General features: G+C 43.0%; 1 protein-coding gene across 5 annotated transcripts in view; it reads left to right on the top strand.

Annotated features, from left to right (window-relative positions):
- Window positions 1-12,244: 12,244 nt before the first annotated feature.
- nfixb (nuclear factor I/Xb) overlaps window positions 12,245-24,012 on the top strand; it is a gene marked incomplete at its 3' end in the record, with an annotated part of 223,388 nt that continues 211,620 nt past the window's right edge. For all 5 annotated transcript variants that reach the window (XM_080722944.1, XM_080722940.1, XM_080722943.1 and 2 more), the window contains exon 1: window positions 12,245-13,088. In XM_080722944.1, the coding sequence (XP_080579070.1) occupies window positions 13,086-13,088 (3 nt within the window). In that variant the 5' untranslated portion in view covers window positions 12,245-13,085. The remainder of the gene's footprint in view (window positions 13,089-24,012) is intronic.

The raw sequence follows: 24,012 nt of genomic DNA, 5'->3' as shown, positions 1-24,012 counted from the left end.
GTTCCCCCCTGGACCCAGGGTATGGCAGCTGCATACCCCTGCCATACCCAATTGACGCCCCTGATGCTGTCTCTACTGCACTCGCTGTCCCCTCCCACTTCCTGTCTGCCTGTCTGTCTATTTACTGTAGTGCGTGCGTGCGTGCGTGCGTGCGTGTGTTGTCTTTATGTACAGATGCCCACGACGTCCTGTCTCTCTGATCGTCTCACACTTTCATGCCCATGTCCTTCTGATCTGTCTCTCTCTCCACCTCCAGACAGACCCTCCCACCAGCACCCGTCTCCCTCCGTCTGGCTCATCCCCTTTCTTTTCACCCAGATGACCCTGCCACCGCCCCTGTCCTTCTGTCTGTCTGGCTCTCTCTTACCCAGATGCCCTGGCTAGTGCCCCTCTCGTATTGCCCCATCTCTCTCTCTCTCTCTCCCTCCCTTCCTCTTTCTCTCCCTCTCACTCTCTCCTTCTCCCTCTCTCACTCTCTCTGTGACTTCCTCTGCGTTTCTGTTTCTGTTCTCCCTTTTTTTGTCTGTTCTGTTTTCTATTTCTCTCTCTCTCTGTGTGTGTTCCGTCGTGCTCTCCCACTGCACAGATGCCTGGCTTGGTTTGCAACAGCTGTCTCGCCATGTGCCACTACCAAGTGTTGCCACCGACTGCAGGGCCGAGTGGGGTGGGGGCCGGGGTGGAGGAGGAGGGTGTAGAGGGTGCAGAGTGGTTCAGTCATGAATATTCATGGTTCTCCTGGATTCACTCTATACCACACAGTGCCCTGGCACCGCCGAGCGGACCCCACCCATCCAAGTGGCGAGCGAGCGGGCGGGTGGGCGGGTGGGTGGGTGGGTGCATGAGGAAGGGGGAAAGGAAGGAAGGAAGGCAGGAAGGAAGGAGGGGAGAGGCTGGGAGGAAAGGAGGAAGATGGGGAGACTGTAGCATAGAGCAGGGGTCTTCAACAGGGGGTCTGGGACCCCTAGGGGGTCCTGCAGAGTTACGACAGGGGGTCCTCCAAATCTTTGTGTGATAGAAACATTTTTTCTCCCTTTTTATATTAACCACTTTCCCAAAAATAGCCGATCTACAAGCTGCGATGAGTTGTGTGTGAGCTTGTAGATTGGCTATTTTTGGCAAAGAGGTTTGGTGTAGAGGGGAAAAAGAGCAGACCAAGTACAGAGTGAAAGGTCAAGTTTATTAAGTATTTACGGTTCAGGTGGTTAAACACAAATTGACATGAATCCAGAATACACTGATGATTGTGCTGTCAAACAATGAAAATATATGGAATCTGTGAAAAGGTTGTGGGGGTCCCTGCTTCATCTGTCTCTAAGGGGTCCTTCCCCTGAAAACGTCAAAGACCCCAGGCATAGAGTGGACGGGGAGCACACAGCACAGATCCTCAGTGATTCTTCTCCAACAGCGTAAAGGTCGACCCTTAATTACAGGTCACTTTTCATACTGTTGGAGCTCAAGTAACTCTGAGGATTGTTGCTGTGTATGAGATGCAGACAGGGGGGGGAGAGAGAGAGAGAGAAAGAGAGAGAAAGAGAGAGCGAAGAACAGAACAGACGCACTCCTCTCAGAGGTGCGAATGAGTGGATTGAGAGGGATGTGTGTGTGTGTGTGTGTGTGTGTGTGTGTGTGTGTGTGTGTGTGTGTGTGTGTGTGTGTGTGTGTGTGTGTGTGTGTGTGTGTGTGTGTGTGTGTGTGTGTGTGTGTGTGTGTGTGTGTGTGTGTGTGTGTGGGGTGGGGGGGGGGTGTCGTGGCACGAGAAGAGGAGAGTGGGTAACACAATATGTAGGAAGAATGAAGTCGGGGATTTTTCATAATGAGATTTGGAACATCCATTCAAAAATAAAACTAAACAAAAAAATCCTTGAGGAAAATCCCGTTGAACAGAATGTCCTTAAGGGTTTCTAGTTGTCTTCTCTTTTTTGGCTTAAATTCTTGAGCTGTACTATTCTTGAGCTGAAAAAGTTCCTGAATTCAACAAACTGAATTCAAGTGCACGATTTTGCAATTTTAGGGCTCTATTTTGATTGACTCTTATGCCTTAACTTAAAGGCCTGTCCATACTGTCTCCGACCACCAAAGCTTTCGTCGGAAAGGTCCGGTTCAACTACAAAATGACATCACTTGCATCTTCTGAAAAGCATTATCCCGAATTAAAGTTCGGAAAGCTGCACGTCGGAAAGTCGGAACTCTCCGACGAAAGGTTTGGTGGTCGGAGACAGTATGGACAGGCCTTTAAGTTAAGGCATAAGAGCTGGTACTTACTATCAAAATACAGCCCAGAGTTACATTAACCCATTAACACCATTTACATGCAATATATATAGGATGAGAGAAGCTGCATGCTGTGTCCAGGTGTGTTCAGCACCAGGTGGTGGAAGACAAAAGAACCACTGATATTGAGCTCAAGACGTATATGCAGATTTTTCTATGTCATAGACCCTTTAATAATCATCTTCATTATGCGCGTTGAGGACCGAAAATAGATATAAACAATGCGTTGTGGACGTTCCGTGACCGCATCGTACGACAAAGTACAAATGGTGCTTCAGGGTGGGGGGGACGAGGGGACAGCAGATCTAAAAGGACCATGGCTCCAGTGGCTCGATCTTCTCTCTTTTATGGAGAGCCAGGAAAACAGATTATACCATGGCCTTGCTATCTCCTGAGGGGTGATGGTGTGGGGTGGGGGCAGCCTTACTCCTGCAGAACCCCCCCCATCCCACCATCCCAGCCTACAGCCAGGGGCGTCACAAGGGGTAGGAAAGTGGGACTGAGTTTCTGGGGCCCAAGGTGGAGGGCCCCTACTAACTTTATCTATTGAAAAATAGCAGATATACAAGCTCACAGCGCGGCACCGAGTGCCGCGCTGCGAGCTTGTAGATCTGCTATTTTTGAAAAGTTGTGAAAATGTGTGAAAATCTTTGAATATATGTATTTTTTAAGCGAACATTTCTAACTCAAATTTTGCTTCTGGGGGTCCCTGGAACTAAATATTTTGAGATCGGGGTCCGTGGCCAAATACATATCATCTTGGGGGTCCTTGACATAGGTTTCTTGCACACAATTTCACGATTTAAAAAAAATAGCAGATATACAAGCTCGCAGCGCGGCACTCGGTGCCGCGCTGTGAGCTTGTATAACTGCTATTTTTCAATAGTTAACATTCATGGGGGGCCCGCAGTGAATCCTTGTACCCAGGGCCCAGAATTTGGTGTGACGCCCCAGCCTACAGCCCCCCACCCCCCGTCTGTGGACCAAAACCAGAGAGTAAATCACTGTCTGAGATAGGGAGGGGCAGACGTAACGGAACACACGCACACGTCTAGTGTAGTGTGTGTTCCCGTCATCACAATGACAAATGATGCAATTTGATACATGAATATACAGTATGTCTTACGGAGGGGATGAGATTTGACGGGACATTTTGGGTTGGAGGGGTGCGGGCGAGGGGAGGGGGCTTGTAATGCACCACCATGAGAATCCTTTTGAAGTGCCCTCTGTTGTTTTATGATGTGGAATATGAGGCTGCATCTCAGAACATTCGACCATGCTAAAGACAAAGCCTTTGTGCTCCTCCTCAAGTGTCTTTGGAGAACTATGATTTGGTTTTACACAGAGAGAGAGAGAGAGAGAGAGAGAGAGAGATGCTGGCACAGACCGACACGGCAGTGTCTTGAAGTGTGCATCCTACTTCACTTGGTTTTGCAGTGATTACAGTAGTATCTCATCAAGCGCCTCATTTCTGTTCATTGCACAACACAACTTGATATGACACAGCACAGCACAGCGCAGCGCAGCAAAGATGCAGAACAAGCACAGTCTAGCCGATCTACAAGCTCACAACGCACTGCACTGCCACATTTTGTGAGCTTGCATAGTGACTATGTGTGGCGCGCGACACAGCACGCAACAAATTACATCAACCCCCTTAATAGTCGCACAGTTAGACCCTTCCACACATGCATTCACGCGCACACACATTGGATATTATGTGCTGGAACACACCAAATATACACCTCTTTCTCACTCACTTTTTTTTTCCCCTCTTATCTATCTTTCTTACGTCTCTGTAACTTTGTAAATAACTGTATACTGCTGTGCTACTACTGGACAACTACATTTCCCCTTGGGATAATAAAGGTATCTATCTACTCACACACACACACACACACACACACACACACACACACACACACACACACACACACACACACACACACACACACACTCACACACTGACTCATGAGTTAATCGGACCTATAAACCCTCCTTGCTGGTAGCAGATAAGCGGTGTGCTGGTAGCTCTGTCCTCCTGAGAGCAGCACTCCTCTAGCGGTGCCGTGGAACCGCCTGATAAGGCTGGGGAGTGTGCGATACCCTAAGAGTAACACACACACACACACACACACACACACACTTCTGCAGCAGCTAGCTGGGTCCTCTGGTGAGCCAATCAGCAGCCACCAGGGTTCTTGGGCTAACGAATCAGCTCCTAACATCATGTGTTGTTAATCTCATCACTGTGCCTGCAGGTGGACTATTAGCTCTCCACCTGTATGTGGCTGTGTTGGCTGTTGTGTGTAACATTGTGGGGTTGTGTGTGTGCTATAGGTTTCTTTTGCTATATGTGCACATGATGCAATACAATCTCTAGAAAGATTCTCCGTTGTTTGTGTACAGTTTAAAGTATTGCTTTTTAGCCTGTTGCTATACAGTAGGCATGTGTACTATGTAATTAATGAATATATCACATGGCATGTATTGCTGTTTTATTACGAGTTGTCGTTACAAATGAAGGGTTCTCTCCTAAATACTTTATATCCACTTCTGAAAGAAAAAGAAAGAAAAAGAAATAAGAAATTGCCACATGAAATCCCTTATAGTCACTAATTCAAACACATTCTTTTTTCAAGCAAACTTTTGTGTATGCAGTCAAATGTATTAACATGATTTGCAACTTTCCAACAGTAAATATGTAATGTGGGATCAATATAACTTCGCCTCGCAGTGCATTCTGTTCTTTTTGCGGTTTTCAAACCTCATTAGTAATAGCCTGATCGCCCAATTTGAGAAGGCATCAATAAAAGCTCAGCATATAACATGTACAGTATACAATTCTGTAAATAAAGCAAATGTGGTGACTTTCACGGATGACTCTTGAGGGCATTAAGTAAGTACGTTATTATTTCATTTATTACTTTATTTAAATGCCAACAAACACCTATAAGTTAACCACATCAACCCTAGTGTCCTCCAGGGCATGTCCTGGTAGAACATTCAGCTAAAATAGGCAAACATTCAGAAAAGATGGCAGATCTACAAGCACACAAGGCTTCAGGTAGTTGAACATTCTACTGTTAAGTCACTTTAAGTCTATAGTCCTACAACAAATATTTTGTTACCTACCTTAAAAAGCAGAACTCAGGGGTCTTAGCTATAAGGAGCAGTTCTGAACTGAACCCTCAGCTGTCGGTCTTATTTCAAAGGACCTTTTGGGTTCAGTTACTTCCCTATGGATGCATTAAGCCTGCTCTGTAAGGGAGACTGTTTCAAGCTTGCCTATACCTTTTACATCAAAGGTTCTTTGAAAAGTCCTTTAGTTAAAAGCATATAAGAATCTACTAAATATTAAATGTGCAGCTTCTCTCCGGAGCTTTTGTGTCAGAATTAGCTTAATTGATGGGGCAGGTTGACAGCACTGCTTTGCTGTATTTAACTGCTTTCTAATTAATGCCCTTATTTATTTCTACAGTGTTTGAAATATAGGCTTCTCAGTGGCAGAATTGTATCCAAATGAAATTTGTATGTTTGTTATTTTAACACCTAACGTTACCACTAGTCCAGGCTATAGGCTACACTTCACTCATTGTCTCCACCAGCCGAAGGCTGAGGGATAGTATGTTTTCCCCTCCGTCCGTCCGTCCGTGCGTCCGTCCGTGCGTGCGTCCTCGCAGTTTGTGAGCACCTAATCTCAGTCGCCGTTGGCCCGGACGCTGCCAAAGTGAGCACACACACTCCCTGGATGTCAATCTAGAACCTCTGCCCTAAATTTTTCAAATGGGCCTTTTCTAGCGCCACCTAGTGGCCCCGTACGTCCGTGCGTGCGTCCTCGCAGTTTGTGAGCACCTAATCTCAGTCGCCGTTGGCCCGGACGCTGCCAAAGTGAGCACACACACCCCCTGGATGTCAATCTAGAACCTCTGCCCTACATTTTTCAAATGGGCCTTTTCTAGCGCCACCTAGTGGCCGCTGTTCGCAAAACACATTTCTGTGCACTACTCTTACAGATTTTGTCTAAAAATCTTACAAATCGGTAGGCAGTATCTCGACAGTCATGTGATCGACACGGATCTGTCCGATTTTGCATATTCCATCCTGATTGGCTAAGGTTGGCTTCCAAAGTTTGCAGGCGTGCGTGCGTCCTCGCAGTTTGTGAGCACCTAATCTCAGTCGCCGTTGGCCCGGACGCTGCCAAAGTGAGCACACACACTCCCTGGATGTCAATCTAGAACCTCTGCCCTAAATCTTTCAAATGGGCCTTTTCTAGCGCCACCTAGTGGCCGATGTTCGCAAAACACATTTCTGTGCACTACTCTTACAGATTTTGTCCAAAAATCCTACAAATCGGTAGGCAGTATCTCGACAGTCATGTGATCCACACGGATCTGTCCGATTTTGCATATTTCATCCTGATTGGCTAAGGTTGGCTTCCAAAGTTTGCAGGATTTGGCCGTTTTGAACAAAATGCCTCAAATCACAAACGCAAAGTGCAATTATCATGAAATCGCGCACACACGTTCCCACTAGGCCGAGGAAGAAATGCCACTTAATTTTTTTTTAAATCAGCCTCATGGTGGCGCTATAACTGGCCGATTTGTGGTTTTACCTATAACTCCACCGATCAGTTTCAAACTTTGTAAACGCACTCCCTAGAGGCTAAGGATAAACCATTGCCCTGCATTTTTCACATCAGCCTCTTATAGCGCCACCTTTGGGCCGACTTATGTAAAACACATTTTTGGATATTACTCCTTGAGATTTTATCCAAAAATCATGCAAATCGGTACACAGTATCTCTATAGTCATGTGATCAAGTCCGATCCGTCTGATATTTCATATTCCATCCTGATTGGCTAACATTGGCTTCCAAAGTTTGCAGGATTGCTCCGTTTTTGAACAAAATGCCTCAAATCATCAACGCAGCTTGCGATTACCGTGACATTTGCCACACATATTCCCACTAGGTCAAGGAACAAATGCTACCTTTTTAACATTGGCCTGTTATAGCGCCATCAGCAGGTAGACTTTACCAAAACACATTTTTGGAACACAATGCTTCAAATCATGCATGCAGCGTCCGATTGCCATGAAAGATCTAAGGTGAAGAACATATGCCACCCTTTTTACATTGGCCTATTATACAGTAGCACCACCAGGACGCACAGCCTGGTGGAGACCTGTGCTCGGAAGAGCACTGCTTCTAGTTTGAGATTCTTTTCTCTAAATAGAAAATAAATGATGGATTCCAGGATTGAAAGACAGGAATTATATCGTCGTTGTCGGGTGGAAACCGTGTTTGTCCAAAACAGTTTGTTTTGTATGCATCATTTTGAAAATGATTTAAACCAGTGAAAACAGCTGATCGTTGTGTGCTTGTAGATCTGCTGTTTTCACTACTTTAGTGCGACGGACTTGTGTGATGAAGCAGGGCTTTACTTTGCGAAAAAATGTTAAAATGTGAAACTTGGAGATACAAGGTATCTGCCCGACAGTGACGATATGCAGGATACATATAGTGAAGACATATAGCAGAGAATTGTGCCTGAAGTAGTCTAGCCTATATAGGCGGGCATATATGCATGCCAGGGGCCGTTATTTAGGCCTTACAATCACAGCACTTTTTGGAAGTTGGCACAGGTTTGAATGTATCTCGATTCAGGCAAAAAAGAAAGGAGAGAATAGTCTTGATTTGGGCTGGCGGGTCTGGCCTTTCTTTAGCCACAAGGTCAGCATTCCTCTGCAGGCTGTTGCCTGGTGGAACTTTTGTTTCACAGTCTGTGCAAACCTCCTCGGAGAGACGCTATATAGTCTACTATATGGGAATAATGGCAGTGGTGGAAAAAGTACTCACTTAAGTAAAAGTATCAACTGCAGTATGCATCCATTAGGGTGCCCTCAGACCAAAATACCTATGAGAGTGGAATCCGCATTCCTCCAATGCATTTCAATGAGAAGGGAGCGTTTTTTGCAGAAATCCTCTACTGGCATGAAACCGCTTCACTCTCATTGAAATGCATTGGCAGAATGCGGATTCCACTCTCATGGGTATTTTGGTGTGTGGGCACCCTAAAGTAAAAGTACGGAATTCAAAATGTACTTGAGTAAAAGTATGAAAGTGTTGCCATCAAAATGTACTTAAAGAAGTACCAAAAGTAAAAGTACAAAATGTTTGAAAATAGCAGATAGATCTACAAGCTCACAACGGGTGTTGTGAACTTGTAGATTGGCTATTTTCAAATAGGACTAAAGTGGTTCATGTATATTTTTTAATATTACATTTTATATGCAAAGTAATAGGCCTATAGTTTTCAAATAAAATAATATTTGGATCCAAGATGTAGTGGAGTAGAAGTATTTGGAAATGGGAAATACTCAAGTAAAGTACGAATGCAGGCCTCAAAATGTTACTTGAGTACAGTACTTAAGTAAATGTAGATACTTTCCACCACTGAAAAATGGGAGTAAGTTAGGAAAGGCAACATGAAGTTGCTGCAGCCCCTGCAAATGATCGCATTGGAATTGAAGGCCAACCCGCAGGCCGCCGTCCCCGCACAGTAGCCTATAGGCCTATAGACCGGTGGTTCCCTGACCCAAAAGAGAGATTAGACGTTTGCCCAGGAATCGGACCCAAACTAGTTAAACAGATCACAACAGGCCGCGTTGTTGTGAGCTTGCATCGGCTATTTCTTTTTACTATAGGCCTACTTTTTAATATTTTATTTTATTTTATTTATGGAATTTCTTTGATGTGTTTGCTTGTTTGTTTTAAAATGTATACAATTATTTTAAATCTTTCCGTCTTTGGTAATATATAGTCTATATTAGGCCTATTTTGTTTTTTGTAGGAAAATAAAATTGGATTTTTACTCCAGTCGTGACCCATAAAAATTGGTCTGTGACGGGTCACGAGTCACGACCCACTGTTTGGGAAACAGCTAGCCTATAGTCTATAGACCTGTGTTTTAATTGCAAAACACATTAACATGCATGTTGTTTAATTAAAACAGGCTTGTAGAACTGTTTGCCCTCGCAACTTTAGGGCTAATCACCATGAGTCGCATGTGATGTAGGCCTTTATGCAGCTATAATGATGTAAGTTATATGTAACGTAAAATAGCCTTTCTCACAAAACCGCAGAGTAGGCCTAGCATTGTAATTTAAAGTCAAACTCCAAAGGTCATTAAAAAAGTCAACTACCTGTGTATAGACCCAAACTCTTATGTCAATAATGAGTTTACATGTGTTCCTATTGTGTGTTTAGTGTTTTGCTTTTCACTTTTCAAATCATTTCGCCAGATTTGTGTTTCTGATGATGACGAGGTATTTTTCATGTTTGGACACTCGAGGTATTTTTCATGTTTGGACACTCAGGCACCTGCAGGTTATTGAATGAAGAAAGAAAATAAATTAGTTCGATCATGCTGAGATCCTTGTGAATATTATCAACACTTGATTAAAAATAATGCGCTTTTATCAGGACCAGGGAATTATAGCTAAGTCAGAAAAAACACATACAGTGATACAGTTGAGAAATAATTTAATATCCTGATCTTTCAGAAGGGCCTATCAAATATTTCGACTATTTAAAAGTGTAATTATTTAGCTATAACTTCATCTAATTAGGTTCCGTATTAGCCTACATGTTTAACTTTTTAATTTCGTTTGCTTCAGAAGCTGAATTACAGTCTAAATATAATATAAATTTAAGCAAGAAACGAGTATTCTATATTAGGCTATATATACAGTATTTATTAGCCTTACAGACGATTATTTTTAAAAATATTATTTTAATTCAGTACTTTTCAAGCGTTATACACCTAAACAACAGCAGTGACAACATCACTATTAGCCTAAACAATTAGCCTAACTGACAATGGTCCACATAATATTGTCTGATATTTGAAATCTCAAATAGCCTTGTAAAGCAGCTCCTAATTCCTATTAGCCTATACGGAGTTTGAGACGAACCCTATAGCCTAGACCTGTTGAAAAGGCTATGCCCTAGATTAGAAAGCTGGAGCCCTGTTCGGCCTAATTAGGCTGAAAAAATAAAGACCATATGGAAAATATGCCCAAACTTTCACAAGCCATGGTCGACATTAAAATGTCAGTGGGTTAAAAAAAAATGTCTTCCATCTTCCATTATTATCACTCAATCATAATTCCCTTCATCTTTCGTCTTTAAGCAGGCGTTTAATTAAGCTTTTATTGAAGTAGGATGTTGCAATTTTACATGATTGGTCGCCACTATATCAGGTGTGTGTTCAATTTAATCACACTTCATTAAAAGTAACTTTCCCCTATAAAAGGACGCTTAATAGATTACAATATAACTTCATATAATAATGGACGTTTTGCCTAGTCTACAGCTAAAGATGCAATAAAAGGGAAAATACCCCGTCCCCCAAATTCATTTTTTAAAAAGAAAATGTCCTTCTTTAAATCTGGGTTATTTTAAGAATGACTGAACATATTAGCTAATTAGTAGTAATTCCATAATTTGTTCCATATAGGCAGTTTTGGTATAGGCCAATTACCACATACAGGGAATAGGGTATATTTAATAGGCTACTGCGTGTCCATGTGTGTAGGGCCATAGCCCATTGAGCCAATGAGGTAGAAGAAACAGTAATTGGTAGTCTATATAGCATGCGAGACCTTGCATGTGAGAATACGTCTGTTGCACTGCACATCTACGTTTTTGTTTTACTTGTCTTTACCAAAAAATGTCAAAGTATCATTATTCGTCATGAATGCATCATGCAAGTCTGTTGAAATGCTGCATGTGACTTTCCAAGTCCGAGTGAGGCCAATTTGTTGCCACCATTCAACCAAGGTGAAAACAATTCAGTGAGTGCGCCTGTTCTTTTAATCCATTATGGACAAATGACATAATTCCAGAATAATGATGCACCTGCATGACCAGTCCTGATCTTTATAGCCTGTAATATCCATATTATCTCCTTCCTAATGCTTATTTCCGAACTGTGATTTCATAATCTAGACGATATGCGGCCTTAAGCCTGCTATTTTGCATGGGGTCGGAGGAATCCCTGTATAAAAGCCTAGAAAAGGCCCTTGTGGGCCTAAAATGCACGATGAACCTTTTAAATTGAAACACACATGGACTTATGTTTGTAAAATCGTCTAATTTAATGTTTTACTTCAGGCATGACTTTATAAAGACTATGCAATGGTTTTGGCATGACAATAATTAACCAGCAGAGTGAGCAGACTCATGTCATGTGTAGGGAATGGCGGCTACTATACTTTCATATAGTTGATAAAATCATCAACCCTGTCCTCGCTCCATCCACGTATCGGTTGAACATCCTAGATTTGACAGGATATTTTGCCTGGCTTCATCATATTCGCTCGCCTCCCCATCCCTCCCTCTCCTCCCTCCACCCTCTCATTCGGCCCCGGCGCTTTCCCTACACTGTTGCCGGTGAGAGCTACTAATCCCCTGCGTCCATGGTTTACTCTGAGCCCGTATTTAATTCCTCTAAACCCCCAGCTGCCGCCCTGGTTACTCACTGAACACGACAGACTGTGAACCGCTCCGGTTATTAATAATTCACCAGCCCCTCCGCTCCGCTCCGCTCCTCTGGCCGCCCGGCCGCCGACACACTCCCGCTTGTGTCGTGTGTGTGTGTGCGGTGCACGTCACGCACCCCCGACCAGAGACCCGAGACCCGGCCCGGCACTTTTACTTTTTTTTTTTTTTTTTTTTTTGCGCTTGTTTAGTTGTTTACATTAAATGCCTGACAGCTGGTTATTTCCCACAGGAACCCACTCGTGGAGAAAAAAAAGTCGCCCACTCGTAATTTTATTTAGCTTAGCGTGCGCCGTGCGCAGCGCGTGCTCGCGACTAAACTAGTCAACTGGCAGACTGACTGGCATCGATCATCAAGTCTCGTCTGTCTCGCAAAAACTCTTGATGTTGCGACATCCATGTTGCTGCTGTCGGCGCGGGGTGGCTTTTTTAGTTTTTTAGTTCTAGACAGTTTCTCTCCTCTAGTCTTCTCTTCAAACTTTTCTCCGGTATAGTCGTCGTCCTCCTCCTCCTTCTCCGTCCGGACGGACGCTTCAGGAACAGGTGGAGGCAGACAGAACAGGACATAACAGGACAGAACAGGACAGACAGGACAGGAGGACCGAGCCGAGGGTTGAGCGGAGCGGAGCCCGGCAGGAGAAGCAACAGCTGATGAGCTGAGAGGAGAAGCAGAGCATAGAGCAGAGACGGGGCTTTACTTACTGTCCTCACCCACAGCCACACTCACTGCTGCTCTGACGAGACGGTGGCACAGCGCGCACACACAGCGCTGCCTTCCTTCAGCAGGACAGGACACACTCTGTGGACATAATAAGGCTACACACAACAACACGAGAGACAAGAGCAGAGGGAGAGAAAAAGAGAGCCCCCACGTCCTCATGCTTCCACCGCTCCACGACCGTTAAGAAGCCTGTACGTGTTTTCATGGAAATATAAGCGCTGCTGGAACACAAGCACCTTGCGCGAAGAAAGTCGCGAAGCCGAAACGGGAGGACGGCTGGGATTAATACGACTCTCTCCCTCTCTCTCGCCTTGACTGAGAGCAGTTCAAGTTCACATTTTGAGACGGGGGGAAATAAATGTTCTCTGGGCAACAGGCCGTCCCGTATTAGGGCTCTTTAGCTTCCGGTAGGCCAACAGGACAGAAGAAACCCAGCGCGTTGCTCTCCCACTGACTTTTTTTGGAAGCCGAACTTTTTAGAGTGGAAAATGGGTCTTTGAGAGTGTTGGCACATTTCCCTGCACCACAATGGTACGTGCTATGTAAACCAATAATTTACTCATTTATGCTGCCAGCCTGCACAGTTAGTGTAGTTTGTCATTAAAACAAACTGTGTGTAGGCTATTAATTTGCATATAGATGTTTTATAAAAAGTTGGGAAAGTTTTGAGTTTGTTATGACTAGGCTATTATTGTCTCAGCACCAAAACTGTTAGACTATGCATAATAGCGACTTTAGCAAGCAGTCTATGTCAAATCATTCTTATAGCCTGCTTAGGCTATATTGTTACTGTCATGTATGCCATGCCGGTGTTATGCGTGCGTGCCCACCGTTATAAGGCATGCACACTCGCTGGAGCGCGCACGCGCTGACACGCACACTGCTCTCAGTCATTCGTTTTCCTACAACAAGCCAACGAAAGGGGAATCTATCACACATGGGCCTGTATATCACACATTTAATGATAGGAGTAGGCTATATAGCCTAATTGATTCATTCTGTGAATATATGTACTTGATATAGGCTATCACAGAAGTGAAAACTGTATTTTCACCATGCAGGCAAATTAATAATTGTTGTCTTTTTGTCTTTACATATTTAAAGTGTGATTTAGTAGCACTGCAGACTCAAGTTAGTCAATACTTTACAGTGCCACCTCAAGTTCCAAAAAGTCTCTTGCAGGCTTGCCCCTATATGCTCTCAAAGCCTGGGCTAGGCTGCGTAGTATAGGCCAGCAAACAGACTGAACTCTAATTGGCCACAATATAGTAGCCTACATATAGAATAGATCCAATGACCTGATCAAATTCATTGAACGTGTTTTCTTCATCAGTATTATGATAATTATTTTGTGTATAGCAGGCTCTTAAAGAAAATGATCCATGGAGAGGGTATTAAAAGAAAGGAAATGTATTCATAATAGCCATTACATTTAGAAAAGTAATTATGAATTCATTAACAATGAGTGTTAACTCTTAACGGTAGGATAAATGTAATGGAAGAGTAAGAGTATTACAATACATATGTTTTAAAAATAGAGTGAATGGATGCTGGTTTAATATTTTACAGTAGGCTATTGCAAAATGCCCTTTCTACCTTTTGGGAAGAAAGGGCCGTGTATGGTCTTGGTCTCCTAGGGGGTAGAGAGGACCAAGGTCCTCTATACCAGTGGTTCTCAGCCTGTGGGTCGGGAATCCTAGGGGGGTCACCAAATTATTTTGGGGGTGCAACATTGTTTTCTCACTCAACAGTAAACAACCCAGTTTAAACGTTTAAGTCTATGGAGCGTTATCTGCACATTTCTAAAGTGACAATTTTGAATACCTCTAAAATGACAAATTAAACATTGGCCAAATTGTCAAATATTAGAGGCAGAAATTGTGAAAATAGACGATCTTAGTGCGTTGCGAGGCGTTGTGAGCATGTAGATCGACTATTTTCGCAATAGAACCGTGTTATACAAAATGTAATGCCTCAACTCTTAGTGCTCGTCAGGGTGGAGGGGGGGGGGGGGGTCCCCAGTTAAAATAGGATTATTTGGGGGGTCGCGGCCTGAGAACCACTGCTCTATACAGGCCAAGGTCCACATGCATGGGATTCACCCTGTCAACCCAGAATGTGTGCTGTAAAAAGGATTTGATGCTGGGGTGACCAGAGAGAGAGTCAAAGTTATCCATGGACGCATCATTCGGCAGGGCTGCATTTCTCCCGGCCAGGCCGGCAAATGTTATATCTCAGGCCAGGTGAGGGTTGTGCACATGAGGAACGTATAATGTGATACTTTCCCCTTTGTTGGTTTGTAATACTAAAATGAATGACTGGGAGAGCAGTGTCAATGTGTGTGCGTGCTCCAGCGAGAGTGCAAGCCTTTCCCGGTGGGCACACCTGTTAGTCAAGTCAGGCAATGAATTGCTTATTTTATGTTATTTTTAAACAAGGGTGAGGTGCACTGAACAAAGACTGTCTTTACAACTGAAATACTGCTATTATAGGACTAGTTCATCATCATGCCTTATTTTAACAGTCGCACAAAATGTTGTGAATATTCCACTTCAGGGAACTCAAGCCAGTGTCCATGGTCTGAGCACATTGCCCACAGCTCAGTGCCCTGTGCTCCACGTATTCATAGGGAGAGCATGCCTTTTCTCGGGCTAACGTCTTTGATGTGGGCATGTGAATAGCCTATTTATAGCTATACATATGATCTGCTGTATTGCACAAATAAGCGACCGATCAAGTAACAAACATGTGGTCGCTGATATGCTGTGTGAGATTTTAGAGATTGTCATGGCTTACTTAACAGAGTTTGTAATATAAGGTTGAATACAATATTTAAAAAAAAAATATTAAAGAAACCTATTCTCAGCTCTAACCATCAATGTTGCCCATTTCAGCTGTGCGGTATTATTATGCACAGTGGGTATAACCTGTTGCTTGAATCTAATGCCTAAATAGGGTGACTGATTGATCCATAATTTGATCAAATCCCATGACATTATTCAAGTAATAGGCTAAATGTTATTGTAGGTTTACTGTGCCTCTGTTACTTTTTCAAACATTTATTTTGTAATTGGCCACGTAAAGTTCTGAATTACTTATCAATTCCATTTATTCTCAGATTCAAACGTCTCACTGCAGATCGTGTGAGCTTGCGAAAGCAGGATTACCTCTATGGTTCTGAAATTAGTCACAGAAGTAAAAGTGTGCTTTAGCTTAATTTAATATATCTGTAGCCACTATGACCTTTAAATGTATATTTTGGCATGGGATGAGTCAAGTGAGTCCATCATTTGGGCAACCTCCTACATGCATCATTCAAGCTGCTTATAGATACGAATGAGCGAGCCTATTTTGCCCATGAATATGGAAGATTATTAGTATGAATAATTGTTTGTTTACTAGCATCCTAGCTGACATGGCAACTGCCCAAGGAGCTCATCAGTAAAAATGATACAGAATTCAGGACAGGCCTCACATGGGATTAGCTTGATTTGTTATTCCCCTACTTAGCAACTCACCTATTTTTAAACGAAAAGGAGGTTGGAAATCGTGGCCAGAGTTCTGTCAACCTGTCAGTCAGTGTGCAGTGTAAGCAGTGAACGTCAATCATTGAGTGTCAATGGTTGTGTTTCCCTCGAGGCCCAATATCTAAGCTGCATTTACACTATATCAAGCTTAGCTTTTTGCAGGCAATAGGCTACTGGATCACAATTCTTTGTTGTTGGGTGGAAACCTTGTATGTCCAAAACCGTTCGTTTTGTTTCATTTTGAAAATGATTTAAAATAGTGAAAATAGCCAATCTACAAGCACACAACGCCTCGCAGTGCGAGGCGTTGTGTGCTTGTAGATCTGCTATTTTCACTAGTCTTGTGCGACAGTCCTGTATGATGAAGCAGGGCTTTACTTTACGAAAAAACATACAAATCTGAAACTTGGAGATACGATGTTTCTGCCCAACAGTGACGAAATGAGAAATACTCTATCGTGCCCTGCGACCCAACATGATGAAATTCATGAAAGTGCTTTTGTCATGTGGAGCCACAGCAGACCTCATATAGACCCCATGACACATTTTGCATCCCAACCCACAGTTTACGAACAGATTATACCATTCCCTTTTAGGCAGAGCAATATCAGTTTTGTTCTAAATGTATCGGATGGATCACGGCTAAATAGATTATTGGTCTCAACTGTTCCACTGGCTGCTCCAAGAGCAGCAAGTGTGTGATTTACATTAGGAGGCTTAGAAGTAAATACTGTAATCATGTAGTGTGTGTGTGTAAATTGTAAGGCATTTGCACCACACACTGTCACGCGTGCGTGCGTGCGTGCGTGCGTGCGTGCGTGTGTGCGTGCGTGCGTGCGTGTGTGTGTGTGTGTGTGTGCTCGCGCGTGTGTGTGTCTGCACACATGACCACACATGATATAGCATTGTATTTATATTTATGTGTGAGCACGTCTGTCTCTGCATATGTGTACATGTGTGATCATACAGTGTGTGTGTGTGTGTGTGTGTGTGTGTGTGCGCGTGTGTGTGCGTGTGCGTTTGTGAGTGTTTATGTAGCCCACCACAGGATGATCAAACAGGCGGTTTTCCAGTCTTGTGTGATCTCTCAGCTCTTGGCTGTTGCTGCCAGTGATGTCATCTCTCACTGTATACAGAATATTATGTTATTATGTTTGTCCTGACCTTGACTTTTCTTTCCAGAAAACCCTCAGAAAAATTGAGGCTACAATGGCCTCATCTGTGGTGTGGTACAGCCCGATTTACGAGGGTTCGTTATAAACATTTGGAAAATGTGGCTTATGGTAAAAAAAAAAGAAAAAAAAACGCAATATTGAGACGTGAGCCTGAGGTGGTCACTGGTTTTCTGTTGTCACCGTTTTAATCTGGGATGCTATGGAGCCACAACAATCTGTTGTTGAGGCAGTTCTCAAGTTGCACAGTAAACTCCTGAGTGTTCATTTAATCCTGAGAGTGTACAAAATGTTCCATTTGTGCATTCTCAAAGTTTAAGTTAAAACTCAGGATTTTACTGGATGTAAGTTGAATCTCACCTTGCGGCATGGGGGGTTGTGCAGCATGAATAGTAAAAGAAACACATTTTGGCGATGATGTGTCTTCTGTGTTGATAATGTATTATAATATATTCTTGATGTCAGAAAGAAAATCATCTTGAATGAAACCCTCCTCATAGTTAAAGAGCCACTGTCACTGCGGCTGCGTCTTTTGAAAGTTAACTATTAACCTGTTGAAAGAAAGTTGAAAGCACTTGGGATAATCAGTGTAGACGTACCACAGTATGGATTAACCTCTTAAACCCTACTCTACATCAGGGTTTCCCAAAGTGGGTGCCGTGGCACCCTAGGGGGGCGTGATGCCAGTCTAGACTAGGGGTGCCTCAGAATAATTTGGAATTCATCAATATCACTACAACAATATCACTTCACTATGCTTTGTAAAACATACCTGATTTGCACTGTACTTGAGTTATTTTTCCATCTACGGCCAACTCGCTTCACCAAAATTAGCAGATCTACAAGCTCACACACAACGTGTCATGTTGTGACGCGTTGTGAGCTTGTAGATTGGCTATTTTTGCTGAACCTTCTCCCCCCAGAATAGGGATGCAGGGGTTCAAGTTCAAGTTAAACGTCACTATAAAGTTATTTTCAGTCAGTCCATGCCAAACTTTGCAAACACGCTCCTTGGCTGCCAAACCACAACCTATACCCCTCATTTCTCACATGGCCCTCTTCTAGCGCCACCATGAGGCCGATTCTTGCAAACACATTTTTGGACACTGCTCCTACAGATTTTGGACTAAAATCACGCAAAGCGGTACACAGTATCTCTAAAGTCATGTCATCAACATGGAGCTGTCCCATTTCCCATATTCCCTCCTGATTGGCTATGACTGCCTTCTAAAGTTTGTGTATGCGACGTGAAGGTCGCTTATCTCCCAATTAGGGAGTCTTAATGGTTTACAGGGTTGCCATGAGTCAAAAAAGTTTGAAAACCCCTGCTCTACAGTATACAGTACGTCCTGCGACAAATACATTGCTACGGTCGGTATTGAGTATTGAGCAGTTGAGTAGACACTGCGCCTTTTATATGACCACTTGTACTTTGAAAAGTACTTTCACATTATACTTACTTCTTTCTTATAGAACACCTCTGCTTTCTCTTACCTGTTGTGGATGCTAAGTATCACACATATAAATGTTGCACTTAATTTATAACGCTTTCCCTTCTATCTATCTTTAATTAGTTTTGCACAACATGTCACAAACTGCACACCAGCTGTGTAAATTAGTCATTTTAATCTACTTAATTTGGTATGGTGTTGGTATCCCCTGTTTTCCTGGTTTGATTTGAGTTTAAACAAAAAAAGAAATCACAACAACAATACATGTGTTTTCTCTCTTCGCTCTTCCTCTTTGGGGCGTTAATGAGGAAGTAGAGCCAACAGCATTATTCATTAAAACAAGCTTGCCGGCTATTTATCAGGGTAACGATATTAGTACTATTTTAATTTTTTTGAAGCATTCGAAAGCAGTTTTAGCAATTCTCATAATCTGGCATCAAACGCATCATTCGAAATTGAATGCTGAAAAAAAAAGAACCAGTGGCAAGCCCCACAGAAGCTGCCTGAAAATCCCTTACAAACACACACACAAACACACACATAAACACAAACACACGCTCGTCTAATTACCTTGCCCCCCCCCCCCCCCCCCCCCCACTCCTCACCTCCTGAGATGCAGGTGTAAAATATCACATTTTTCCAGCTTTCCTCCCTGAGGTGGCTCTGGCTTGGACTCACACAACGTCAATTTCCCCTTTCATACTCCCCCCACCCCACCCCCCCTGAGTTTTTTTCTACAAACAATTTCCCCCTCCCCTCCCTCTCTTTGAAGTGTGAGCCACATCAACACAGGTTTGTTAGAGCTTGTTCCTTGTTAACTGGGTGAGGAATGAGGACACAATTAGGCCTCGGTGGTATTGGGACTGATGCTGGGTTCTCTAGTGGAAGGTTGAGGTGTTCTAGAACAGTGGTTCTCAACCTTTTTCAGTTAAAATAATCATATTTTAACTGGGGACCCCCAAAATAATCATATTTTTTTTTTTACTGGGGACCCCCCCACCCTGACGAGCACTAAGAGTTGAGACATTACATTTTGTATAACACGGTTGGTTCTATTGTGAAAATAGCCGATCTACATGCTCACAACGCCTCGCAACGCAAGGCGTTGTGAGCATGTAGATCGGCTATTTTCACAATTTCTGCCTCTAATATTTGACAATTTGGCCAATGTTTAATTTGTCATTTTAGAGGTATTAAAAAGTCCTCAAATTGTCACTTTAGAAATGTGCAGATACCCTCTATACACTTAAACTTTATGTTGGTTGGTTACTATTGAGTGAGAAAACAATGTTGCACATTAAGTTAATCGTCTGCCCCCCCCCCACAATAATTTGGGGACCCCTCTGGGGGTCCCGACCCACAGGTTGAGAACCACTGCTCTAGAACCTGCTAGGACAACAAGCTGTGGTGGGCGCAAAGATCGCTAAGCGTGATTGAGAGGATGTGTGTATGTGTGTGTGTGTGTGTGTGTGTGTGTGTGTGTGTGTGTGTGTGTGTGTGTGCGTGTGTGACATAGCAATGTGTGGTGAACTTGCAGATCGTCCATTTGGGAAAATGCCAATAATGACGTCCAAAATATACTGTACATAGGCCAGGTTGAAAGTAGTTAACCTGTTAATGTGTGTATGTGATGGAGATACATGTGACCAGCATACAGTTTATGGATGGCACATATTATGTGTCTGTGTTAGAAAGAGAGAGAGAGAGAGAGAGTGGAGGGAGGGAATGTATGCACTGTATATGTTTTCTGATTCATCTAATGCCATGAAGGACTGCCAACGTACCCCCTCCCTCTCATAGTGGTGATGCGTAGTCTGAGGAGGCTGAGCAGGGGCGTGCGTCACAAGGGGGGGGGGGGGAGTTACTAGGGCCCAAGGTGGAGGGGCCTTAATTATTTTAGACTTTAGCTATTGAAAAATAGCAGATATACAAGCTGTGAGCTTGTATATCTGCTATTTGAAAATGTGTGCAAGTCTTTGAATATATGTATTTTTTTAAGTGAACATTTGTAACTCAAAGTTTGCTTCCGGAGTGTCCCTGGAACAAAATGTTTTTATATGGGGGTCCGTGGCCAAATACATATCATTTTTGGGGTCCTTCACATGAAAAAGTTTGAGCACCACTGACATAGAAACATAGGTTAGGATTTGAAGTATTCACAAATGTTCAAGATTTTTCAAAAATAACAGATCTACAAGCTTGCAGCGTGGCACTTGGTGCCGCGCTGTGAGCTTGTATATCTGCTATTTTTCAATAAAGTACCCAGGGCCCAGAATTTGATGCGACACCCCTGAGGCTGAGGGAAGCGAGCAAGCTACGTGCAATTCAGGTACAAAAACAGATCGGGGCACATAAAGGGGCGGGGGTCATAGTCTGCCTTGATACATGCCTCAAACATACATCCACTAAATGGAAACACATTTAAAAGAATAGGTGTGACACATACTGTATGAAATAGCACACAAAATAACGTGACAGTTTGACTGGATGTTGAACTGATTACAGAACACAGACCCTCCGTAGGCAGATAGAACACATCGTCACTGTTGGGCAGAAACCTTGTATCTCCAAGTTTCAAATTTGTAATTCTTTTCGCAAAGTAAAGCATTGCTTCATCACACAAGGCCATCGCACAAAAGTAGTGAAAACAGCTGATCTACAACCACACAACGCCTCGCGGCGCGAGGCGTTGTGTGCTTGTAGATCGGCTGTTTTCACTAGTTTAAAACATTTTAAAAATGAGAAATACAAAACAAACGTTTTTGGATATACAAGGTTTCCACCCGACATGCTGACTGTACAGATGACCCCACTCAAATCAAGACATTGCAATTCATTATTGTGCTCAATGATTGTCTGGCTTGCGTAGAAATCAGACCAGATCAATCACATCTGTCAAATATTTGAATGTTGTGTTTCATTCCATCAGGAACACCGAAAAAACTCTACGTCCCAGACAGCACTTGGGCGGGCTTTTTAAGCGTTAATTAACCGAGGCCCTGAGACTATTTTTGCTCGAGGCTGGCCATATGGATTGGGCATATGCTGCAAATATATATATAGAAAAAGTCATAGATAATTGATACCATGCTCCATAAAAACTTACATAGAGGGAAAAGGGGGCCAGTGCTACAGGGAGCTACATCAAACAATCAGCACCGCCTCAAACAAACGATGCCCCTTTTTGAGAGTTGGAGAGAGAGAGAGAGAGAGAGAGAGAGACAGACAAAGACGTAGAGAATGAGAGAGAGAGAGAGGGTGGGGGGTTGTTATCAATTAACAAATACCCCTGTCCCATATCTATTGGGTCGGTAACCTTCCTTTCATCCCAAGCAATTAATCCACTGTAAGAGGTTCAAATTATATTTGTATCCACATTTTTATGACAAACGTCTCAGATTGTGGGATACCCTGTGATTATCAGGAGGGCAGAAGTATGTCCTTGAGATGGACTGGGCTGTTTGTGGGCTTAAGAGAGAGTGCTGAGGACTTAACAAGGCCACTATTTAGTGGGACAAATGGGTTTAAATGGTTCACCTCAAGTGCTTCCTTAGATATTAATGATGACAGGTCAGAACTTGGATGCTGTGGCTGAATGCTGTAAATAGTGTTTTCTTAGTCATTTGGATGACTTGAACTCTAACTTTGTTTAACCAAGTGACTCCTTTACACAGCCCATGCTAAATGTATCATGACATATTGAGGCTGTGCTAACGAGTCAGTTTCTCAATCTGACATGAAGGCTTCATTTGTTTTTTTTCCAGCGATTTGATGGAAATCACACATTTGCTTGTATGCACAGGCAATACTGGACACTGACTGTACACATAGCCTCATGCACGCACATACTGTACACGCCTGAACACACATGAGACACACATTTTGTACAAGTACACGCATACACATAATATACTGTATTTGCATGTGTGCGCACGCATGCACGAGCGCACACGCATATGTTGAAAAGGGGAAAGACAAGGGCCCTAACCTCTCATTCTGTAGGATATGAATAGCTTGTGTCTCTAAGCCACAGTTTGGTTAGCCCAAGTCTGGGACTTATTATAGTGTTGTGTGTTTATGTCTGTGCATGTAAGTATTTGCTCTAGTGCGATCCTATGTCTGTATGCGTGTGTGTGCGTGTGTGCGTGTGCGTGTGCGTGTGTGTGTGTGTGTGTGTGTGTGTGTGTGTGTGTGTGTGCGTGTGTGCGTGCGTGCGTGCGTGCGTGTGCGCGCGCTCTCGTGCGTGCGTGTGTGTGCGTGTGCGCGTGTTAACTCAGAGTTAAATTAACACAGGATTTAGAATGTGTTGTATGTGTGCATGAGTGTAAGCTTAAGTTAATGTATGTTCAAAGCCGTAAAACATATATTTATCTCGTAGATGTTTTTAAGCATTATAGCTTTACATGTCGTGGCCGCTGATGTTTGTTCCTGTTTTTGGTCAGTGTTTTTCTATTCTAAGCGTGTCGAGAAATCATAACTTAGGTTGTGGAAAATAGGATTATTCCCCCCTCTTTTCCGTTACTGGAAATAAACTTGAAGTGTTACGTTTATTTCGGTATCCTCGCTGTCCCACAATATAACTTGTATTTAGCCTGATTTCATCCCATTTTTTAAAGGAGACTATATTCATGTAATTTATATTCCATTCACCTATCACTTTTTTGGCCTCAAGTTTAGTCGATTTCCATTGCAGTCATTCAACTAACCCCCCTGAGATTAATTTACATTAACCTGTGTCGAGAAAAAAACATAGAATGTTTACATAACTTGCCCGTATTTTTTTTTTTACTGTTGTTGGCAAGTTCAGCAGACCTCCAGTAACCGCTCAAAGTCATCCTACCGGAGACAAATGTATATTAGAATGTGTCGAAAAATAGTAGCCAGTGGACCAGACAGAATGTTCAGCCATGATCCAGATCGCCAGTACATTGTAAACTCCTCAGTGACAATTTATATTTCTAACTCAGAGAGAATAATTGGGTGCATTTGTACACTGCAGAGTTAAATGAACTCACCACATGCACCATACACCAGTGGTTCCCAAACCTTTTTTGCCCGTGACCAAACCAGAAATTAGACATTTTCCCGTGACCCAAACTAGTGAAAATAGCAGACCTACAAGCTCACAACGCGTCACTTCGTGCCGCATTGTGAGCTTGTACATCTGCTATTTTCACTAGCTCTTAATGATAATTTTCTTACATTTATGGAATTTCTTAGATGTATTTGTTTGTTTGTTTCAAAATGTACTAGTGGAGGGGGAAATGTTTTGAAATATATATTTCTTTTAGATGTGGGAAAAGAA

The sequence above is a fragment of the Nannobrachium achirus genome, assembly GCF_963921795.1.
Source record: "Nannobrachium achirus genome assembly, chromosome: 4".
NCBI classification, from domain to species: Eukaryota; Metazoa; Chordata; class Actinopteri; order Myctophiformes; family Myctophidae; genus Nannobrachium; species Nannobrachium achirus.
Note: the sequence above shows the minus strand (reverse complement) of the source record. Positions and strands in the feature narration are given on the sequence as shown.